General features: G+C 51.1%; 1 protein-coding gene across 1 annotated transcript in view; it reads left to right on the forward strand.

Moving 5' to 3' along the window:
- The window catches only part of fto (FTO alpha-ketoglutarate dependent dioxygenase), a 126,770-nt gene that overhangs the window by 12,892 nt on the left and 93,878 nt on the right, over positions 1-20,000 (forward strand). The window contains exons 2-6 of the mRNA XM_084436535.1: positions 8,953-9,030; positions 11,805-12,846; positions 15,271-15,396; positions 19,070-19,149; positions 19,646-19,789. Coding sequence (XP_084292661.1) covers positions 8,953-9,030; positions 11,805-12,846; positions 15,271-15,396; positions 19,070-19,149; positions 19,646-19,789 — 1,470 coding nt within the window. The remainder of the gene's footprint in view (positions 1-8,952; positions 9,031-11,804; positions 12,847-15,270; positions 15,397-19,069; positions 19,150-19,645; positions 19,790-20,000) is intronic.

Consider the following 20,000-nt stretch of genomic DNA (forward strand, 5'->3'; position numbering starts at 1 on the left):
TTTTCAGCAGCAAGCCAAAATGCCTTCTGCCATATTTGGGGATTTGGTTATAATGCCATTAATAGACAGCTAATCAGTCTCTGGGCTTCCAGGTCCCCCCATGTAAACAGTCACCAGTGATATTGAAGACTGTAGCCCCCCATGTAAACAGTCACCAGTGATATTGAAGACTGTAGCCCCCCATGTAAACAGTCAACAGTCATATCTGGACAGTAATTCAGTAGCCGTCTGCTACTTGATCAAAGAGAATTGGAGGAGCTCTCAATTTGTCCTTTGGTTTCTGGGCCATGTGTTGATGTTATGATTGTCTTTGGGGATTACGCTCTTAGAATGGAGGCCTAATATTTGGCCTATTGGGACTTGAACAGCAATAGCATTGAACCGTTGACAGCTGTTGTCAAGAAATAAAGAGGCTATAGGCTAGCATGCAAGCTATGGAAACAGATTGTATTCCAATTGTCAGTTAACGTCAGGGAAGCCGGCGTTTTACCGCAGACTTAGCCTTGATTTCCATCATCTCCGTTCGGGTTGTAAATCAGCGCCCTTATCCATGAGCGGGCGCCGGGCGGGGGGTCTTCCAACCGCCGATCCTGAGGGGAGCAGAGCTTCGTTCGGAGAGGTTGATCCGTCAGCCGAGCGGCTCGATCAGAGACCCGCCGCCGGTACGTCTCAGCGCTGCCGTGACAGCGGCGCCGGATTAGGGAACGCGCGCCATCGACGCCGCGATCAGTCAGTCACGCGTCGCGCGGAGGCCGCGACGGACGGACGGAAGGACGGACGGAAATCCTCTCCGCTCTGTTACACATCACCGAGGGGGGGTGGTCGCGTGCCCCTGCTGTGTCCCAATGACGATCGCTGACAGTGACAACGGGCAGAAGCTCGGCTGATGCTCCGCCCGCTCCGATGCCGCGTGGTTGGATTTCGTTAGCTGGTTTGAACGCTACTAGATATATCAGCGGTGAATAGCAGGACCCTGACGCTGCGATGCACACCATTTCCAGGTAATATACCGGACCGACCCAGCGACTACACCTAGGAGATAACGCTGGACTGTGGTCGGAGTGTGACCGCTGTTCGCCGTGCAGAACCCCACCGCGCCGGGCCTAAGGGTTATTGAATTGTTTATTCGTCAGAGAGACTCCCCCCCCCCCCCCCCCCGCCCTTCTCCTGTCTGGGAAACTAAAACGTCCAGGTGTGACCAGCCGCCATGCCGGCCGGCCGGTTCGGGGCCCCCGATCGGCGTGACAGGGAATTTAACGCTCCGCCTGCTTATCGATCCACTCCCGGGTGGGGTGGGGGGTGCAGACGAGGCCTCCCCCCCGGCCCCCAGCCCCCCGGCTCCGGGTATGTCCTTGACTCTGCCCATGGGAGGGGTCTGGAGGCCGCCTCGCCTCCTCCCTGGCCCCTCCGTCCGCCCTCCCCCGGGCCCCCGCTGCACTTTGCACGGCCATATTGATTTTTTTTTTTTGGGGAGGGGCAGAGAAGTGTGGCTGGCTCGTAAGAGAGAGGGAGAGAGAGAGAGGGAGAGAGGGAGAGAGAGAGAGAGGGAGAGAGAGAGAGAGAGGGAGAGAGAGAGAGAGAGAGAGAGACAGAGCTCTCTAAAACACTGACTTCTCCTTGACTGCACCCCGGGACGCGACAGCCCTGTTAGGACAACTCGGTGGCCCCAGCGCGCCCCGCTGAAAACGGCTAATCACAGTCTTTCAATCAACGCCCCCCCCCCTCTCTCTCTCTCCCTCACTCACTCAATCTCTCTGCCTCTCTCACTCCCCCCCCTCCCCCAACTAACTGGACCATGCCTGAGTACCAGGGGACTGTGTCAGTGTTAAAATGGTCCATTCCGCCTGGAAAGAAGCTGACCTCATGAAACCATGTTGTAATTTGAAGGTGAAAACTTTATCGACATAGTCCTAATGGAAACGTTATGGCCTGCCCGCAAAATAACAATTAAAGGCAAAGTGGACTAACACCCTTTGCTTTTCTGCTTATGTAAGGCATGCATCGTCAGACCTCTTAAATCTCCTCTCTTCTCTCTCTGTCTTTCCCGTTCCCTCCTTGGAATCGACACCCTCGCTAAAGGTCACGGAAACATCTTTTTTTCCTTTTAAGTGTGGGATGAGTGTGAAATAGATGTCGACGCCACAGACATATTGAAAAGCATTTAAACGGACGCGCGCCTGTGTGTGTGTATTTTGTGTGTGTGTGTGTTTGTGCGGCCTTGTATGTGCCAACCTGTCAGTGTGTAGGCTTACCCCAGGTGCGTTTGTAAATTCTTCGGGATGATTGATCTGGAAGCCGGGGTCTCTCTCACTCTGTCTGACAGGGGGTTGAGTTGGGGGGGGGGGGGGGCTACACCTGCACATGGCCGTCAACGCTGTGTGCGCCGGGGTGTGTGTGTGTGTGTGTGTGTGTGTGGGGGGGAGGGGGGTGGGGGTTTGAAGACCCAGGGAGAACACAGAAGACAGTTTGATGGGCTTTTAAAAGACGTGACTTGCTTTTCTTGAGTTAGGAGTGCGTGCGCCCGTGTGGGATGGGTGAGTTTGGATTAATGCGTAACGGGGTGTGCGTGAAACAGGCCGCGCAGGCCTTGGACTTGTTGTGTGTGTGTGTGTGTGTGTGTGTATGTGTAGTGTGTGTGTGTGTGTGTGTCTGTGTGTGTGTGTGTGTGTGTGTGTGTGTGTGTGTAGTGTGTGTGTGTGTGTGTGTGTAGTGTGTGCCTGTGTGTGTGTGTGTATTGTGTGCGTGTGTGTGTTACAATATATGTGTGTGTGTGCGCGTGTGTGCGCGCGTATGTGTGTACTGTTTGAGGCTAATTAATGAGTGTCTGTGGTCAGCCTGCAGGTCTGGTAATGTGATTAGATGATTGTTCCAAACAGGGCGTGAAGGGCCTGCCAGGACCCGGCCCCTCTAACGACCGGCCCCGTGTTCACATAGATGAATGGACATCTTGCAATATTGATGATCATGACCTGCTGCTAAGTGAAATGAACAATGTCCCCCTTCAGCCTGAAACAACAATTAGTGAGAGAGCATGGACCTCGCTGCCATTTCTCATCACCATCCACCTGAGAGGATCTCCACTGAAAACAGCTAGTTCATGGTGTGTGTGTGTGTGTGTGTGTGTGTGTGTGTGTGTCTGTGGCTATACTGTACGTGTGTGTGTAACATAATGTAACGTTACCGAAATTAATTTGTATGCGAGTGTGTGTGTGTGTGTATGTATGTGTATGTGAGGGTATGTGTGTTGTGTGTGTGTCCGTGTGTGTGTGTGTGTGTCCGTGTGTGTGTGTGTGCACTATCTAGACTACTTTTACCATTCGGTCAATTCAGTCAAAATTTGACAAATGATTCTACAGCCAGTGTTACATGACGTCATTTAGGCTAGCTGTTAGTCTCACACGTCTAATGAATATGTATCAGCATCTCCTGGGATTGTGTGTGTGTGTGTGTGTTTGTGTGTGTGTGTGTGTGTGTGTGTGTGAGAGAGAGAGAGAGAGAGAGAGAGAAATAGAGTGAGAGAGTGTTCATACGTGGGACGGTGAGATTATGCATTACTGCTGTCCTGTCTCTGCTAAATCCAGAAGGCGTTCAGGTAGTTAGCCATTGACTGAAGTGTTGAGTCACTTATAACTACTGCATGGCCTCCTATTCAGAGCCTCTAACCGTTGCACCTTGCAGGGATGTGTGGGTTTATTCTTAGATCCACAGAGTGACACCGACTGACGCAAACACAATCTCTTAACCTCCTGAAGCCTGAGGGAGAAGCGGTTTGAGTGAGTTCTGAATGGTCTCTTAGATAGTATTTAAGCCCCGGGGCTCAAATGTTAAAACAACACCGTTTGTACAGTATGTGATGGAATGAGAGACTTGACAGTGTGTGACATGAGGAAGGCAGGTCAGTGTGCGTGTGTGTGTGTGTGTGTGTGTGTGTGTATGAGTAGCTGTGTGTGTGTGCGCGTACGAGTAGGCGTGTGTGCGTGTAGATGTTTGCGTGCGTGCATATGTGTGTGTGTAGGTGTGTGCGTAGGTGTGTGTGCGCGCGCAACGGCACCTAGGTGCTGTGTTTTCTCACCGCGGTCCGAGGCAGTCAGAGACATGCCCCGTGCATGAGGCATACGTGCTGCAGGTCACCAGTGACGAGGCCCCGCCCTCTTCCTCACAGCCAACCGTGTTTACCCAGGTGTGAGTTCCATCCGTTTGGTGCCCCCCCACCCCGGGTTGGCACCCCCCTGCCCTCCCTGCCGTCCTCACCCACCCAGGCCGCCGCCCCCACACACCCGCTCCCCACATTCTGCGAGAGGGTGCCAAATGAAGGGCGTCGGAAGCGCGTCTGATGTCCCCGCGGGTCAGCCCTGTGTGAGGCCCGTGTTTTACAGGCCACTTGTCAAAGTGTTTGATTCACCATCGCTCTGGCAGGCGGGGGCCCCGGGGAGATGAAATTTGGTGGCACACAAGTACCAATTGTTTGCTTTCTAAACAGGGAGCTCTATTAGGCAACTGCCTCGCAATACGTCACCCACCACCCACCTCCCTGGGGCTGGGCTTCTGGGCTTGGGCCGGGCCCCTGGTCTATGCCTAGGGCTGGGGCTGGGGTTTGGGTTTGTGGCTGGGACTGGGCCTTTGGGCTGGGACTCTGGCTGAAGTCTGGGGTTAGGAAATCTCTAGGCCTGAATTGGCCGGAGCATACCATACCTCTGATATCTGATCTCGATATCAATTTTGCTTTTTTCATTCGTTTTTGTTTTAATATTTTTGTTTTAAATTTTTTTTCAAATTAGTTTTCATTTGTTTTAAAAGCGGGTTTGCTTTATAGCGTGTTTTGCGTATAGTTTTTTTTATTGCTTAGTTATAGTTTAGTTTTTATTAGTTTCAGTATTATTTTGTTTTTGCCCTAACCTCGTGAGACCATCCTGACCTTGCGAGTCCAAGTTGCTTCATTCCGTGTGAAACAAACTATCTGGGCAAGTCGGGTTATTTTATATCCACCCAAAATACTAGGCTTATGTATGAAATGGAAAAATAAGCTAAAATAGACCTGTGAAACCTAATACATTTTCTCGATAATTTAAGTTTATTTAGTTAGTTTTGTAAACAGAGTTTAAGTTAGTTATCTGAACGATTGATTCATTATTACCATGGATCGGTATTGGGATTGATCAAGGGCGAGTGTGAAATAGCAGCCACGAACTCAGCGGGTTATCCGAGATGTGGTAGCAGCGGCCAAAGCTCCTGCTGGCGGGGAGTGAAGCTCTTCAACTCGCCGGTCACTGGCTCCCTGGAGGAATTTAGCCTGGCTGCAATTACGTTATCGCGAACGGAATGTATACCATCTACTAGCATACAAAACATGTTCAGCTATAATTAACCTGTTAAAACTAAGATGCCTGGTTAAAAAAATAATGTCTCCAATGGATATATTTGACAAAAACAGGTTAATATGCAAGCCGGTTTTCATTGCTAACTCAAAGCGGGGAGAGCCGGGAACGTGCGTCTACATTTCACATAAACGTGAACCTGTTCGTGGACGTGCGTAGGACAGAAAAGCACAACTGCGCAAGTACAAAAGTCACCGGAAATAGTCAAATGAGTACAAATTTGCCAAGATGGCGCGGTTCAATAGGGCTTCACTTTAGATTTCGAATCCTCGGGGCCTGGTCTGTGCACATGCCTGCTCTTGGTATCTCCCCAGAGCGCCCTCTAGTGAATGGAGGACTAGCGTGCTGCTTATGACCTTCAGAACCAGCCTCTTCAAAGCGACAACAGAACTAACCAGTCCACGGAGAACCAGTCCATTCATTCCCCCAACCCTTTGGAGCAACCGTAGACACACAAGCCCCTTACAAAGGAAACGTGCTCTGCTCCACTTCCAGTCAGGGATTTTGATGGAGTATATAGACACACTGGAAGTTATTTTGAGCTATTGTGATCTAAGATCTGGACATCAATCTACTCTCTACACAGAGCTTTGAAGGTGGTCATTAAAGTGTCAGGGCAGTGGGGAGAGAGAAAAAAAAAAAACGCTAGCCGCTGTTTGATTTCAAGTTATTGGCTCAGAGAACAGACCGACCTTCTAATAGAGCGCTAGTCTCCATACCATGATAGGTTTTAGATGATAAACAGTCTGGCAGGGGGAATAATCCTATCAAGAGAGAAAGATTAGAAAAAAAACAACATCAGATAGATCACTCAGAGCAGACGGCTGGCACGGTTACCGCACAGCATCCGTGTTATTATGGGATTGGTAATCCCGTTTCTCGGGTTTGAGTGGAAACGCAGGCCCTCTTTTTCTGCCTCGTGTTATTCTTCTCTCTCTCTCTCTCTCTCTCTCTCTCTCTCTCTCTCTCTCTCTCTCTCCCCCCCTCTCTCTCTCTCTCTCTCTCTCTCTCCCCCCCCCCCCCCCCCCCCCCCCCCCCACCCCCCCCCCCCCCCCCCCCTCTCTCTCTCTCTCTCTCTCTCTCTCTCTCTCTCTCAGACTCAGACACGTACTGCTCTGATGCAGGAAGAGACCATCTGCTTCAGAAGGCCGGGCCTTTTTTTCTTTCCCCGTTTTTTTTTTTTTGTCTGTGGAATTTGTGAGTGGCTTGATGTATTTGACATGTGCGTGACAGCCCGGTTGTGTGCAATCATAGCTGAAGCAGAGAGAGAGTGCTATCCGGCCCAGCTGTGTGTGTGTCTGTGTGTGTGTCTGTGTGTGCGTGTGTGTATGTGTGTGTGTGTGTGCGCGCTAAGGTTGAGATGGCAATGGCCTATCAACCAGCCTCACACACACATACAAATACACCCACTTGTGCTTACGTGAACAGTATAGACTACTCACACATTGCACATAAATGCGAACACACAGCAAAGCACCTTTGCCCATCTTCATACATAGCATCAGTCACTCGCTGGACACACGCACGCACACACACACACACACACACACACACACACACGAACACACACCCTAAAGTCTGTTTTAATACCCCGAGCTTCAGCCATGAGCTAGAATTTGACACCAACGGGTGTGTGTGTGTGTGTGTGTGTGTGTCAGGTTGTCAGTTTGTCTCCTCCTCCGCCCCCTGGCCCTTTGAGCAGCGACTGGCCATGAATAGTGCATGTTGTTTTGTTTTGTAGATTCCAACTGTCTGGGGGCTTGTTCTTACTCCCTTTGTCTGTTCCACTCAGAATAACTTAGCCGGGCTGGACACTCAATGTGTGTCCTGTAAGGAAAGTTGCAGCAGGTGTTGCTGAGTTGTTTTATCCTCGGATAAAGCTGTCGGCTTTTCCTGAGGATAAAACAAGTATCCTGTAGGGGAATCAGCCGGCCTGCTCCAGCCTCTCCTCATTCTGCCCGTCTCCTCTCCTCTCCTCTCCTCTCTAATAGTTCTGTAGTCAACCATCTTGTCTGTTTGTCCTCTTTTTGATCTAGCCATCTTTCCAAATCAGGACACGTGCTTTTTTTTTTTTTTACGCCTGTACTTTAATGTTATTAACAGGGCATTTCATTTCGTCCTAAACGTCAGGACATATTTTGGCAGTCGGCTCTCAACCCCCCTAACCCCCCCCCCCCCCGTCTTCGGACCCCCCCCCCCCCCCCACCATCATCCTGCATGAGGTCCCTGGCGTTATTAGGCCGGTGGAAACGTGAGACCTGCGTAGTAAATGTCTGGGAAAATTATATACACCAGGCCTCGCTCTCTCCTTAAGCGTCACGGTGCCCTCGTCCGCCCCGGCGCCCGGGGAACGCAGACGGCCCCGCTCGCGTCGGTGTCCTCGCCCCTCTGAAGGTCTTTTAACCGGCGGGAGCTGGGGCTCGCTGACGTGGCGTTCCCCCCCCCCCCCCCCTAACCCTCCCTCCCACCCGCCGGTCTGCTACGCATGGCGGTGGCGGCCTGCGTGCACCTGCGAGGGGAGGTGAAGAGAGGGCACAAACCGAAAGGAGAGAGAGAGAGAGAGGGGGGGGGGGGGGGTCGGTGCGGGCGAGAGGGGGCGGCGGCACTTGTGTGAAATTTATTTGGGTATCGCAGTTTTATGCCGGTTGCCGTTGGATTTACAGGTGGGAATGGAATGCGGCCCAGTGAGAGAAAAAAAAGGCCTTTGATCCCTCGTCCAGGCTGCGTTTTTATTAGAGGAGCTCGCCGCTGAGACGGCCATCTTTTATAAGGTTGCGAGGAACCCCACCGCAGGCTCCCCGCGTCATAAAAAAAACCCCGCAGGACGACAATGGGATGACGGGGATGAGGGAGGGTTGGATTAAACGGGACGTGACTCGTCCTCACAGTGCCAGTTTTTTGGGGGGGGAACGTATCCGTTCTTCATCCTCCGCCCCCAAAATGCCTGGGGTCGTGGGGTCGTTCCCCGCAGCGTGAACACGTAGACGGTACAGGCCTCTAGCTGCGAAAGCACCTGCCTTGCGTTTGCGGCTGCACTGCGCTCAGTGGTGTGCTTGTGTTTTGTCGTGTCGGGCGGCTGTGGCTCAGGAGGTAGAGCGGGTCGTCCGATGATCGCAGGGTCGGTGGTTCGAATCCCGCCTCCTCCTGTCCGCAAGAGTGTCCCCGGGCCGAGACGCTGAACCCGAGATTGCTCCCGATGAGCAGGTTAGCGCCCTGCGTGGTGTGTGAATGTGTGTCTAAATGGGTGAATGAGAGGCCATTGTAAAGCGCTTTGGGTAAAAGCCTTTGAGTCTGTGGCACCTAGACTGTGGAATGCTCTTCCTCAAGACTGCGGCCTCTGTGGACATTTTTAAGAAGCAGCTGAAGGCGCTTCTGTTTAGACGGGCATTTGTCGAATTAATCTGACTGTATGCTCATGACTGTTGTCCTGTTTCCAGTGTTTAATTTTGTCGATTATTTGTATGCATTTGAACCTGTGTGAAGCACTTTGTGAGTCCTCTCTGTGAGAAGTGCTATATAAATAAAATGTTCTTACTATAAGTGCAGTCCATTTACCTTTGATCATTGTGTCCCTCAGAGACGCAGGCTCCTTCAGCAGCTGGGGGACCAGAGGATCCCGTCCCTGGGGCCGGTGGACCCTGGCTTCCAGCAGCTGGTGAGTCAGTCAGAACCTCCCCCAGAAGCCTGGTAGTCCAGTACCTGACCTATGAACCCGTACGCCCCAGAAGCATGGTAGTCCAGTACCTGACCTATGAACCTGTACGTCCCAGAAGCCTGGTAGTCCAGTACCTGACCTATGAACCCGTACGCAATTTCATGTTGGGAGAATTTCTCACTTGAATTGAGTCGATGGTTCCCTAGACATGAAAAATCACCAAGGTGCTCGTCCGCCACAGTATCACGAATGACGCTATGGTCAAATCAAATATGGCTGCCAACGGCTATGATGAAAATCAAACTTTTATGTTTCTGAGAGTATATATACACATGTAATACCTCAAAATTCCACTGATTGTGGTGTGTGGAATTAATTTCTGACATTGTTATGACCATTCTGGGTGATTTTGACCTTGAAAGGTCATGGTAAAGGTCAAAGGTCAAGGTCATTTTGCTATTTTGAAGACCTTCGCAATAACCTGGCCAATTTTAGAAGTAAACACAGGTGTAATAAGTCTAATTCAACTAATTATGACATGTATAATTTATTTCTGATATTGTTTTGACCATTAGGGATCACCTTGTCCTTGAAACATCCACCAGTTGTCCGCAGTGTTTTTTTCTAAAAAGGCTCCATGGTCAGGAGAGGTTGTTTGACTGTATTTTGTCTGACCTCTCACCTTCGACCTGTCCGGTGTGATAAAACCTGCCAGCAGTCACATCCCAGCGGCATAGCTCTCAGGGCTCTGTGAGGAACACACGCTCCCTCACCACGACAAGGTTAACAGTCACAAGGGAGGCTTTTGTTGTTGTTATCAAATGTTATTTTTGGTTGTTTTTTTTTTGGTTTGTTTGTTCCCTAGATATACTAAACGCACCAGGAGGCAACAGCATCTCCCACTGGCTGACACAGCCTCTGAGCCATGACAAACAAATAATATCGCTCTTGGCACAGGTGCTGACATCACAAAGTAATAACACAACTGAAAATATCTGTACACAGTGGGGAAAGATAAAGAACTTCACGGAAAATGTGCTTCAGTGTAGTGTATCAGTGTAGTGTATCAGTGTAGTGTATCAGTAATGCAAAGGTGTCTGTATCATTGGAGACTATGACAACTCTCAGCCCACTCCATCTGCACCACCAGCCTGGCGCCAGCCTCCTCACTCCAGTTCAACAGGTCAGGGAACTCAAACCCCTTATGGCCGTTTGAATACCCCTCCCCCTACTCGGGAGATTGGGGAAAGTATTGATTTTGCGGCAAGTATCGATTTTGCGAAAAATTAGTATTGGAAACTGTTTTAAATATGTATCGATCATTCAATATTTTTGACAACACTAAGAGTTATATTGAGTTATTATACCGGTTGCAACTGCTAAAAATGAAGTTATGGCCACGGCCTTCAGAATAGCAAAATTACCTTGACCTTGAACTTGACCTTGACCATGACCTTTCAAGAATCTCTCAGAATGGTCATAACAATATCAGAAATACATTCTACAGACCACAATCAGTGGAAATTGAGGAATTACATGTGTATATACAAAAAAGTTAGATTTTCATCATAGCTGATGGCAGCCATATTTGATTTGGCCATAGCGTCATTCGTGACACTGTGGTGGACGAGCACCTTGGTGATTTTTCATGTCTAGGGACCTATTGACTCAGTTTAAGTGAGTAATTCTCCTAACACCAAATTGCGTTGGGGTTCACAGGCCAAGCCCTATACAGTCTGGCCCCCTCAGGACTGCGTTACTGTCTATCTGGGTGTCTTCCACCCTCCTTGGTTTTGAAAACCAAACACAAGTTTGTTTTTAGGTTTGAAAACCAAACCTAAAACAAGAGTCATATTTGTACAAAATGGATCGGCTGAAATAGCTGGTCTTCTTCTTCTGCGTTTCTGCCATGGGTGGTGCACCCAGCAATCACAGCGCTCGCTATCGGCCACTGCTGGTCGGAAGCTATAATGCAACACATGTTCAAATTGTAAAAATATGACTTGTGTTTTAGGTAAAGATTAAACATGTTTATTAGCAGCGGATGGCTTTCAAAACCCAGCGGGGTGGAAAACACAGCCCTCCTGTGTCTGTGAGTACCTTTGAAATTTCTGCTACACTTTATCGAGGAGTATTGCATTTTTGACCAAGCAAACTGAAATAAGTCTGACGACTTTGCTGCCATAGCATAAGGGACTGCGTATACCAGCCAGATAGTAATGCAGTTCCAAAAGGTGCTACCAGAAGCCCTGACTAACGCTAGACCAAGTCCAGGCCTGAGCCCTCTTAAACTACTGAGGGCTTCTCAACCTTTTGTAACTTAAGGCCCACTTTTGAGTGTTGGACCACTTACAAATACATGAGAAAAAAACATGACATGACTGAAGTTTGCGTCCGAGGGAATGTTCGCTAGCTACGTTAGCTGAACACATTTGTCTCAACACCAATGGGTGGGATTGGCGTGGTGATATTCAAACGTAACCGGTCACTGAAATTATGCATTTTAACCTGACATTTTTTATATTTATATGTGAATACTTGAGTACATTTAGATATAAAAATTACTATAATAACTAAAATAACTTAGTAAATTACCTAGCTTCATTATTTTTTAGCCTACAATTTTTTAGGCTACTTTATAGGCTACCACTATCTCCGCGGCCCACTTGTTGAGAATGTCTGTCCTAGAAGACCTAGGCTAGCTCTTTAAGACACGGAGCTGGTAGATCAAACCGCTGTCTGGTCAAAGCTGTGTGACATGTTGTGTTCCCCAGTGGGAGACCAGCTACTCGGGCCTGGTCCTGAGGCGATCCTGCTCCCTACCGACGGAGCTCCACGGCCGGGTCCAGGCGGCCCTGCTCACCCTGAGACGGAGGGGCTGTCTCCTCAGGGACCTGGTCCGGGTTCGGGACCGGGACGTCTTCACGGCGGTCTCCAGGGCCCTCCTGGGCCAGCCGGGCCACACCTACCGCTACCTGGACACCAGGCTGTTCGCCATCCCCTGGCACAGCGAGGACCAGGCGGGCGCCGGCGGAGGAGGAGCGGAAGGGGTCGAGGGTCAGGCCTGCTGCGACGCCGACCTGAGGGCCGCCTGCAAGGCGCTCTGGGAGCTCAACTGCTTCTTCTGCTCGGACGTGGGGCTGAGGAAGGAGGACGACGCCTTCACGCCGTGCCGGAGGGACGCGGCGGACGCCGACGCCAAGCTGAGTGAGGAGGAGGACAAGGAGTCCAAGCTGAGCGACGAGTCCAAAAACAGCGAGGGGGGCGGGGACTCGGAGTCCAAGCACAGCGAGGAGTGGGACGTCGAGTCCCGGCACAGCGACGAGGGCTGCTGCTCCGATCCCAGGCCGGACGCCGCCGACTGGGAGACCGAGTCCAAGCACAGCGACGAGGGCGTCGACCCGCAGGCCGCCAAGCCGGGCGCGGCGCCGGTGGGGGGCAAGGGGCCGAAAGCGCACGGCGAGGGGAGGTGCGCCGCCGCGCACGGCGAGGGGGCGGAGTCGGGCTGTCAGGAGAAGCCCGTGGCAGAACTGAAGCAGAGTCTGTCCGGCTACCACATCGAGGACGAGGGGGACGAGCAGGGCTGTTCGCGCCCAAGCCCCGCCCAGGCGGCGGCGGCGGTGGTGGTAACGCCCCCCGGCCCCGCCCAGTTCAACGTCACCTTACTCAACTATATGGACCCGGCTGCCATGAGCCAGCTGAAGGAGGAGCCCTATTACGGGATGGGCAAGATGGCCGTGGGCTGGCACCATGACGAGAACCTGGTCAGCCGGTCGCCCGTGGCCGTCTACAGCTACACTTGCCACGGCGACAAAGGTGAGGCTTTGAAAAGTCCACACAGCCCCCCCCCCCCCCACCTACTGATAGATGAACTACAGTAAGCATACATTCTCTATGGAATTACCCTCAACCATAGATCTACTGTTTCTGCCCCTTCACACACAGACAGAGAGTGATTCAGATTCAGATCTTCTCTATATCTCCCCTTTCACACACAGCCAGGGATTCAGATTCGAAATCTGAATCTGAATCTGAATCTGAATCTGAATCTGAATCTGAATCTGAATCTGAATCTGAATCTGAATCTGAATCTGAATCTGAATGGCTCCCTGTGTCATGCTCACAAACCACGCGGGCCACAGATACCACGCTAGTATTCAGCTGCGTCAGTTCTCTCTGCCGCCGCGATCCATTATCGAGTTGATCGGAGTGCCTCCCCGGCGGACCAGCCGCGGCTAACCTCGGCGTGCTGCGGCCCCGGACGGCGGAGCCGGCGTCTGGGACACAGCGTCCGGCGGGCCGGCCGTCCGTCCGTCCGATCTGTCCGCCCGATAGTGTCGGGGTCTTATCAAATGTCATCGCTTAGGCCGTCTCCGACAGACCCCCGCTTATCGCCGTAGCACTGTGAGGGGGAGATGACAAGAGACGTGGGTTCTGAACACACAGTCACACACACACACACACACACACACACACACACACAGCCAGTCAATGAGTACGCAACGCCGCCCTTCAACAGACCCAGAGTATCACGCCCATCTCATCTCCTCTAGATCCCCCCTTCCGAAATGATCATGGCGTAATTAACTGATATACAGTATTGAGTAATTACTGTAGGAAAGAACTGTAAAAAGTGTTTGTTCCTCAGAAGGGTTGTGGACAATAAGTGATCTTATTGTTTATGACAGTCGCGCTTCAGTTATGATCGCTTGACTCTCGAGTACTTCTCTAAAGGTACCGCGTTCTTCTCACCCCCAGCATCTCAATCCAGCGGTCACGTCCCAGCAGCCTTTGCGGTCGTTCTCAGAAGAGTTTTTTTTTTTTTTCCTAAACAGAACCACCTGTCACAGTGGTCTGCCGAGATGATTTGTTCTGACCCGCTCGAACCTTGAACCCCCGGGGGGGGGGGGGGCTTCAAACGCCACGGCGAAACGACGGGGCTCGGGGTTCTCTGCAGCTGCGTCTCTCGGCGGAACCCTGCTGACCCACGGACTTCGGGGGGGGTGGGGGGGGGGGGGGCGTCTGACCAGAAAACCCGGTCGCTGTGAGGAGTCCCAGAGCCCGGCCAATGAAATTGTTACCATGAGGAATGTACCGTTTTATGAGGAGGGCAGTTTTTTTTAAATATTCTTTTGAAACATTTTGTTCTCGGAGCAGACGGCATTGCTTTTTGCCGATACGGCGATTGAGCCATTACGCCGTAACGCGTTTCAGAAGTTTCCGAGTCTTACGGCAGGCCAAGCGTGCGAGTGTCCTTCCTCGTGCCTGAAGACCTTCCTCGTGCCTGAAGACCTTCCTCGTGCTTGAAGACCTTCGAGTCTCGCCAAGTCTCCACCCCCCTTCCCGGCCTAATACTCTACCCGGTACTCCGACGGTGGTTTTCATTCTGAGTACCCCTGGCTGCCCGTGGACCGGAGACTTCCGGCATGGCGACGGTGGAGTGTTTTCCGGCCGTGGAAGACGGTGCTCCACCGTTCCGGGAGGGGGTGGGGTTGGGGGTGGAGCGGGGTGGGGGGGAGCGGGGTGGGGCGGGGCCTTGGGGAGCGGTGTCATTAGCAGCTCTCTCAGAAAGCACTGGCGGGAAATTAAGTTACTATTTATCGGTGCTGAGCAAAGGAAAAGCCAGGCGTGAGGCAGAGAGGCCCGGGAAGACGTTAGTATCGATCGAGCCGCGGAAGGGGGGACGACCGGCCCAGACCGACCTCCTCGGCTCATAGTGCCTTCTGGAGGGAGGCCTGGGTGGGGGTGGGGGGTGGGTACCGGACCCACAGAAGAAGCTATCCATCCAAACGGACACCACCGAACAGCAAAGGCTTTCCGGTAACACTTTACAATAAGGGTACATTAATAAGCATTAGTTAATGCATTATTAAGCATTAAGTAACAGTTAACTAATGTCTCTATTAACCATTTACTAATGTTACTTATGTTAACTAAGGTTAACTCACCTAACCCTAACCCTAACCTTAACTAAGGTATTAATTCACATTAGTAACCTAACCTAACCCTAAATAAGCATTAGTTAACAGTTAACTAATGTTTTTTGTGACCCTTATTGTAAAGTGTGACCGGCTTTACTTTTCATAAGAGAGTTGTCCTCTCTTATGTCCTCTTTTATTAGGACGAGCCAGACAGTGCCAGTCACTACTTGTCACACCTCCTCTGCCAGTTGTGACTCTGGTGTTAAGTGATGCTTACAGCAAGGTGACCCGGCGGTGTTGGCTTGCGTGTGATCGGCAGGTGTGAGCCCAGAGGAGAGCGCTGGCGAGAAGGGCTGCTGGAGGATCGGTCTGAAGGTGGCCTGGGACATACACACGCCCGGGCTGACCCTGCCGCTGCAGTCTGGAGACTGCTACTACATGAGAGGTAGGGGAAGACACACACACATACACACACACACACACAAGTACACATGCACAAGTGCAGGAACACACGCACACACACACACACACGCACGCGACATGATGTCTGCAGCATCGAGAGGTAGCAACACTTTATGACTCTGTGTTTTAGTGTTTGCTTGACTCTGTCCCAAATGACTCTTGGAAGCAGGATGCACTCCAGCCTCTCTTCCTCCTCCCTCCCTCCCTCTCTCTCTCTCTCTCTCTCTCTGCTAGTATCTCTTTCTGACACTGACTGTCTCGGCCTCTCTCTCTCTCTCCCTCTCCCTCTCTCTCTCTCTCTCTCTCTCTCTCTCTTTCTCTCTCTCTCTCTCTCTCTCTCTCCCTCCCTCTCCCTCCCTCCCTCCCTCCCTCCCTCCCTCCCTCCCTCCCTCCCTCCCCCTAAGCAGTGTGTGTTCCTCTGGACCCCTGTATCGACCGGTAGCCCCAGCTAGCCGCTCCAGCTGAGCCAGTTTGGCTGGCTACCGGAGCCCTTGAGGTTCCGTGAAACTGTGCATTAGAGGTCAGGAAAACCAAATGTTATTTTATGAAGTCCTGTGACCCTGGAGGCCTGCGCTGCTGCCTCTGAGAAGAGAGGCACCCCCCCCCAATGCTGATGGCTCCAGCAGAGCCTCATATACCCCCACATCCCTCAGTCTCTACTGTAAAGTAAAGTCGTAGCTTCCTGGTTGGTAGGTTGTAGTAGGACTTCCTGGCTGGTAGGTTGTAGTTGGACTTTCTGGCTGGTAGGTTGTAGTTGGACTTCCTGGCTGGGAGGTTGTAGTTGGACTTCCTGGCTGGTAGGTTGGAGAAGGACTTCCTGGTTGGTAGAGGTTTGGAGTAGAACTTCCTGGTTGGTAAAGGGTTGGAGTAGGACTTCCTGGTTGGTAGAGGGTTGGAGTAGGACTTCCTGGTTGGTAGAGGGTTGGAATAGGACTTCCTGGCGGGTAAAGGGTTGTAGTAGGACTTCCTGGTTGGTAGATTGGAGTAGGACTTCCTGGTTGGTAGAGTGTTGGAATAGGATTTCCTGGTTGGTAGAAGGTTGGAGTAGGACTTCCTGCCTGGTAGAGGGTTGGGGTCGGACTTCCTGGTTGGTAGAGAGTTGGAGTAGGACTTCCTGGTTGGTAGAGGGTTGGAGTAGGACTTCCTAGTTGGTAGAGGGTTGGAGTAGGACTTCCTAGTTGGTAGAAGGTTAGAGTAGTACTTCCTGGCTGGTAGAGGGTTGGAGTAGGACTTCCTAGTTGGTAGAAGGTTAGAGTAGTACTTCCTGGTTGGTAGAGGGTTGGAATAGGACTTCCTGGCGGGTAGAGGGTTGTAGTAGGACTTCCTGGGTGGTAGATTGGAGTAGGACTTCCTGGTTGGTAGAGGGTTGGAGCGTGTATTTGTCTACTATCCGTGTTGAAATAGGACAGCATGCCTTGTTTCTAGAATATAATATAATATTGCCCACGTGCACACACACACACACACACACACACACACACACACACACACACACACACACACACACACACACACACACACACACACACACACACACACACACACACACACATGTATAACTCAAATTCACCCGACAATCCGTGATGTTTCCATCCTGGCGTGGGGACGTAACTCCAGCAGCCCAGCGCCGGTACTGCAGCTGCCTCTCGCCCACGAGACGCGAGCTCTCCTTCCAGCAGGATGAGATTTACAGCCTGAAAATGTCACTTTAAGTCCAGGGATGAGCAGAGAGCGACAGGCCTCTCAGCAGGCCATGCGTAATGGGACCTGACTGGCCGGGATCAACGGGGATTTATGGTTGTGTTGGTGAGCGTGCCCCTGAGATTCCAACTGGCCTGCCACGATAGGAGCACACACACACACACACACACACACACACACACTACCCAGCCCTCCACCTGGATCAAATACCAAGAGACACAAACAACCGTCTTCAGCTGGGTGTTTAAATAAAGAAGGTCAGTATTTCACCGAGGCTTCCTGCGTTCCTGGGCTCGGGCCACAGCGGGGGGGGGGGGTGAAGAAGACCGTCTCCGCGTGCGACGCCCGGCGCTGAGCGGGCCGCGGCCGCCAGACGCCGCCATTTCCTCTTCAGCGCCGTTTGTCACCGCCTCGCCCCTTTGAGCCGCGCTAATGCCCGAGACGCCGTCTCGCTAATTGAATCAGCGTTATTTCCACCAAATGGGATTTTCGGTGGTTAAAAAAGAACAATGTACGTCTTTGACACCGACCCCCGTTTGATAATCACATTTCCAGCTCCGAATGCACATGGGGCAGAGGGGAAAGGCTTGACCCAATATATTTAAAAGCCTGCTTCCCGGAAAAAAGGAACAAGGGGCACCATATGAGGTGGTGAAAGAGAGATAAATATTTATTAGAGGAATCGAGTTCCGAGGCCTCGCGCGCCGTCAGCGGATAGAGGAACAGATTGATGGAGATCATTCGTTATTGGATCTAAACCGCTTTAAAGACGGGAGTCATTCTGCCTGGAGGACTAATCCCTCACAATCTCATCAGGAAGTAGGAGGAGAAGAAGAAGAAGAACAAAACAACACCGGGAACTTGTTTTGTTTGTCGCGCTAGTACCTGCCCCCCCCTTCCCCATCTGCTGTTTAGTTTTTCCCTAACACACTAATATCTTCTTGGGAAAGCAGCCACTGTTTGACTTTGCAATCACAGGCATTAGGCGGTCCACTGTGCCTGAGGCGGGTGTAAATATGCACATTTGGGGGCTGAATGACAGCGCTGTCACCGCTAAATTAATGATCACTCTGAAGTAAATAAAGACAGAGCTTAGTAACACCCAGACACAAACAAACAAACACACACACACACACACACACACGGGCCGCTAGGCTGGGAACAGCAGTTGGGTTCTCGTCAGAATCTCTCTGAATATTGGACAAATGTTCGTTGATGTGACTCGGTCCCTCATCTTGACAGGTTGAATGTGATTGGGGAGTGTTTAGCGAGAGACACAATCCACTCACTCCATGGATTCAGAGCCAAAAGAACAACGGGATTGGATATTCTTTTTTTTCCACAGAACTCTTAGAATCCCATCAATTCCACTCAAATGGACATTCTATTGATTCATGCTTCGGATAAAGGGACAATATGTTTCCATTCCTCATTTGTTGAGGAGAATCCAAACAGGATCACGGTTGTTTGGCGGAGCCTGGCTCCTCAGAAGAGTTAGAGTAAACCAGGTTAGACTGTATAAACTTTGACTGTGTTCAGATGAGTTAAACCAGGTGAGACTGTATAAACGTTGACTGTGTTGTTCAGATGAGTTAAGCCAGGTTAGACTGTATAAACGTTGACTGTGTTGTTCAGATGAGTTAAACCAGGTTCGACTATATAAACGTTGACTGTGTTGTTCAGATGAGTTAAGCCAGGTTAGACTGTATAAACGTTGACTGTGTTCAGATGAGTTAAGCCAGGTTAGACTGTATAAACGTTGACTGTGTTGTTCAGATGAGTTAAGCCAGGTATAAACGCCAGGTATAAACGTTGACTGTGTTCAGATGAGTTAAGCCAGGTATAAACGCCAGGTATAAACGTTGACTGTGTTCAGATGAGTTAAGCCAGGTTAGACTGTATAAACGTTGACTGTGTTCAGTGTTGTGAGGATGTGGTGTTGCCCTGTGTTCCAGACGGTCTCAACAGGAGCCACCAGCACTGTGTCCTGGCCGGGGACACGCCCCGATTCAGCTCCACGCACAGGGTGGCAGAGGTGAGCACCAGCCAACCAACCAGAGGCCTCGTTAAAGGACCGGTTTGGTACTTAGCATCATAAGCCCTGTTCAGACTGCATTCTTGGTCATTGCTCATTGCTCATGTCACAGCTAAGTACACAATGGATCTCTATGGGCATATATATAATGAAATGTTGAAGAACTACAATGGCAATAAAACAAATTCTGATTCTTATCGAGCTCCGTTGTGTACTTAGCCGTGACATGAGCAATGAGCACAATATCTCAAGTGAGCAAAAACGTTATATGGACCATTTTATATGATGGTGAAGAAGCTTACGATGCAAAATACCAAGCTACTCCTTTAATACACCCTTATACACACTCTTTATACAGCTGTATACACCCTCTTTTCTTTACATTGGAAACTAGTAATGATGTTTGAGTTGTGTTTGGGGTTCACTTCCACACCCAAGGCCAGTGTGTGCATGCCCCCCCCCCAACCCCCCCCCCCCCTCCCCGCCCCCCTCCCAGTGCTCCACAGGGACCCTGGACTACATCCAGTCCCGGAGCCGCCACGCCCTGGCCAACCTGCAGACAGGGGCGGAGCCCGGCGCCCCGAGCCTGGGGTCCCTGCTGCCCTCCACCCTGCAGCACTGTGAGGAGATCCACAACGAGGTGAGGGGAGCCCTACTGCACAGCGCACGCATTCAGAACGCATTCAGAACGCATTCAGAACGCATTCAGAACGCTTTCAGAACGCATTCAGAAAGCATTCATGAAGCACATTCATAACGCATATTCATAACACATTCATAACGCATATTTATATAACACTCTTAACGCACGTTCATATCACATTCATAACACACATTCATATCGCATTCAT

The sequence above is a fragment of the Borostomias antarcticus genome, assembly GCF_949987555.1.
Source record: "Borostomias antarcticus genome assembly, chromosome: 4".
Lineage (NCBI taxonomy): Eukaryota > Metazoa > Chordata > Actinopteri > Stomiiformes > Stomiidae > Borostomias > Borostomias antarcticus.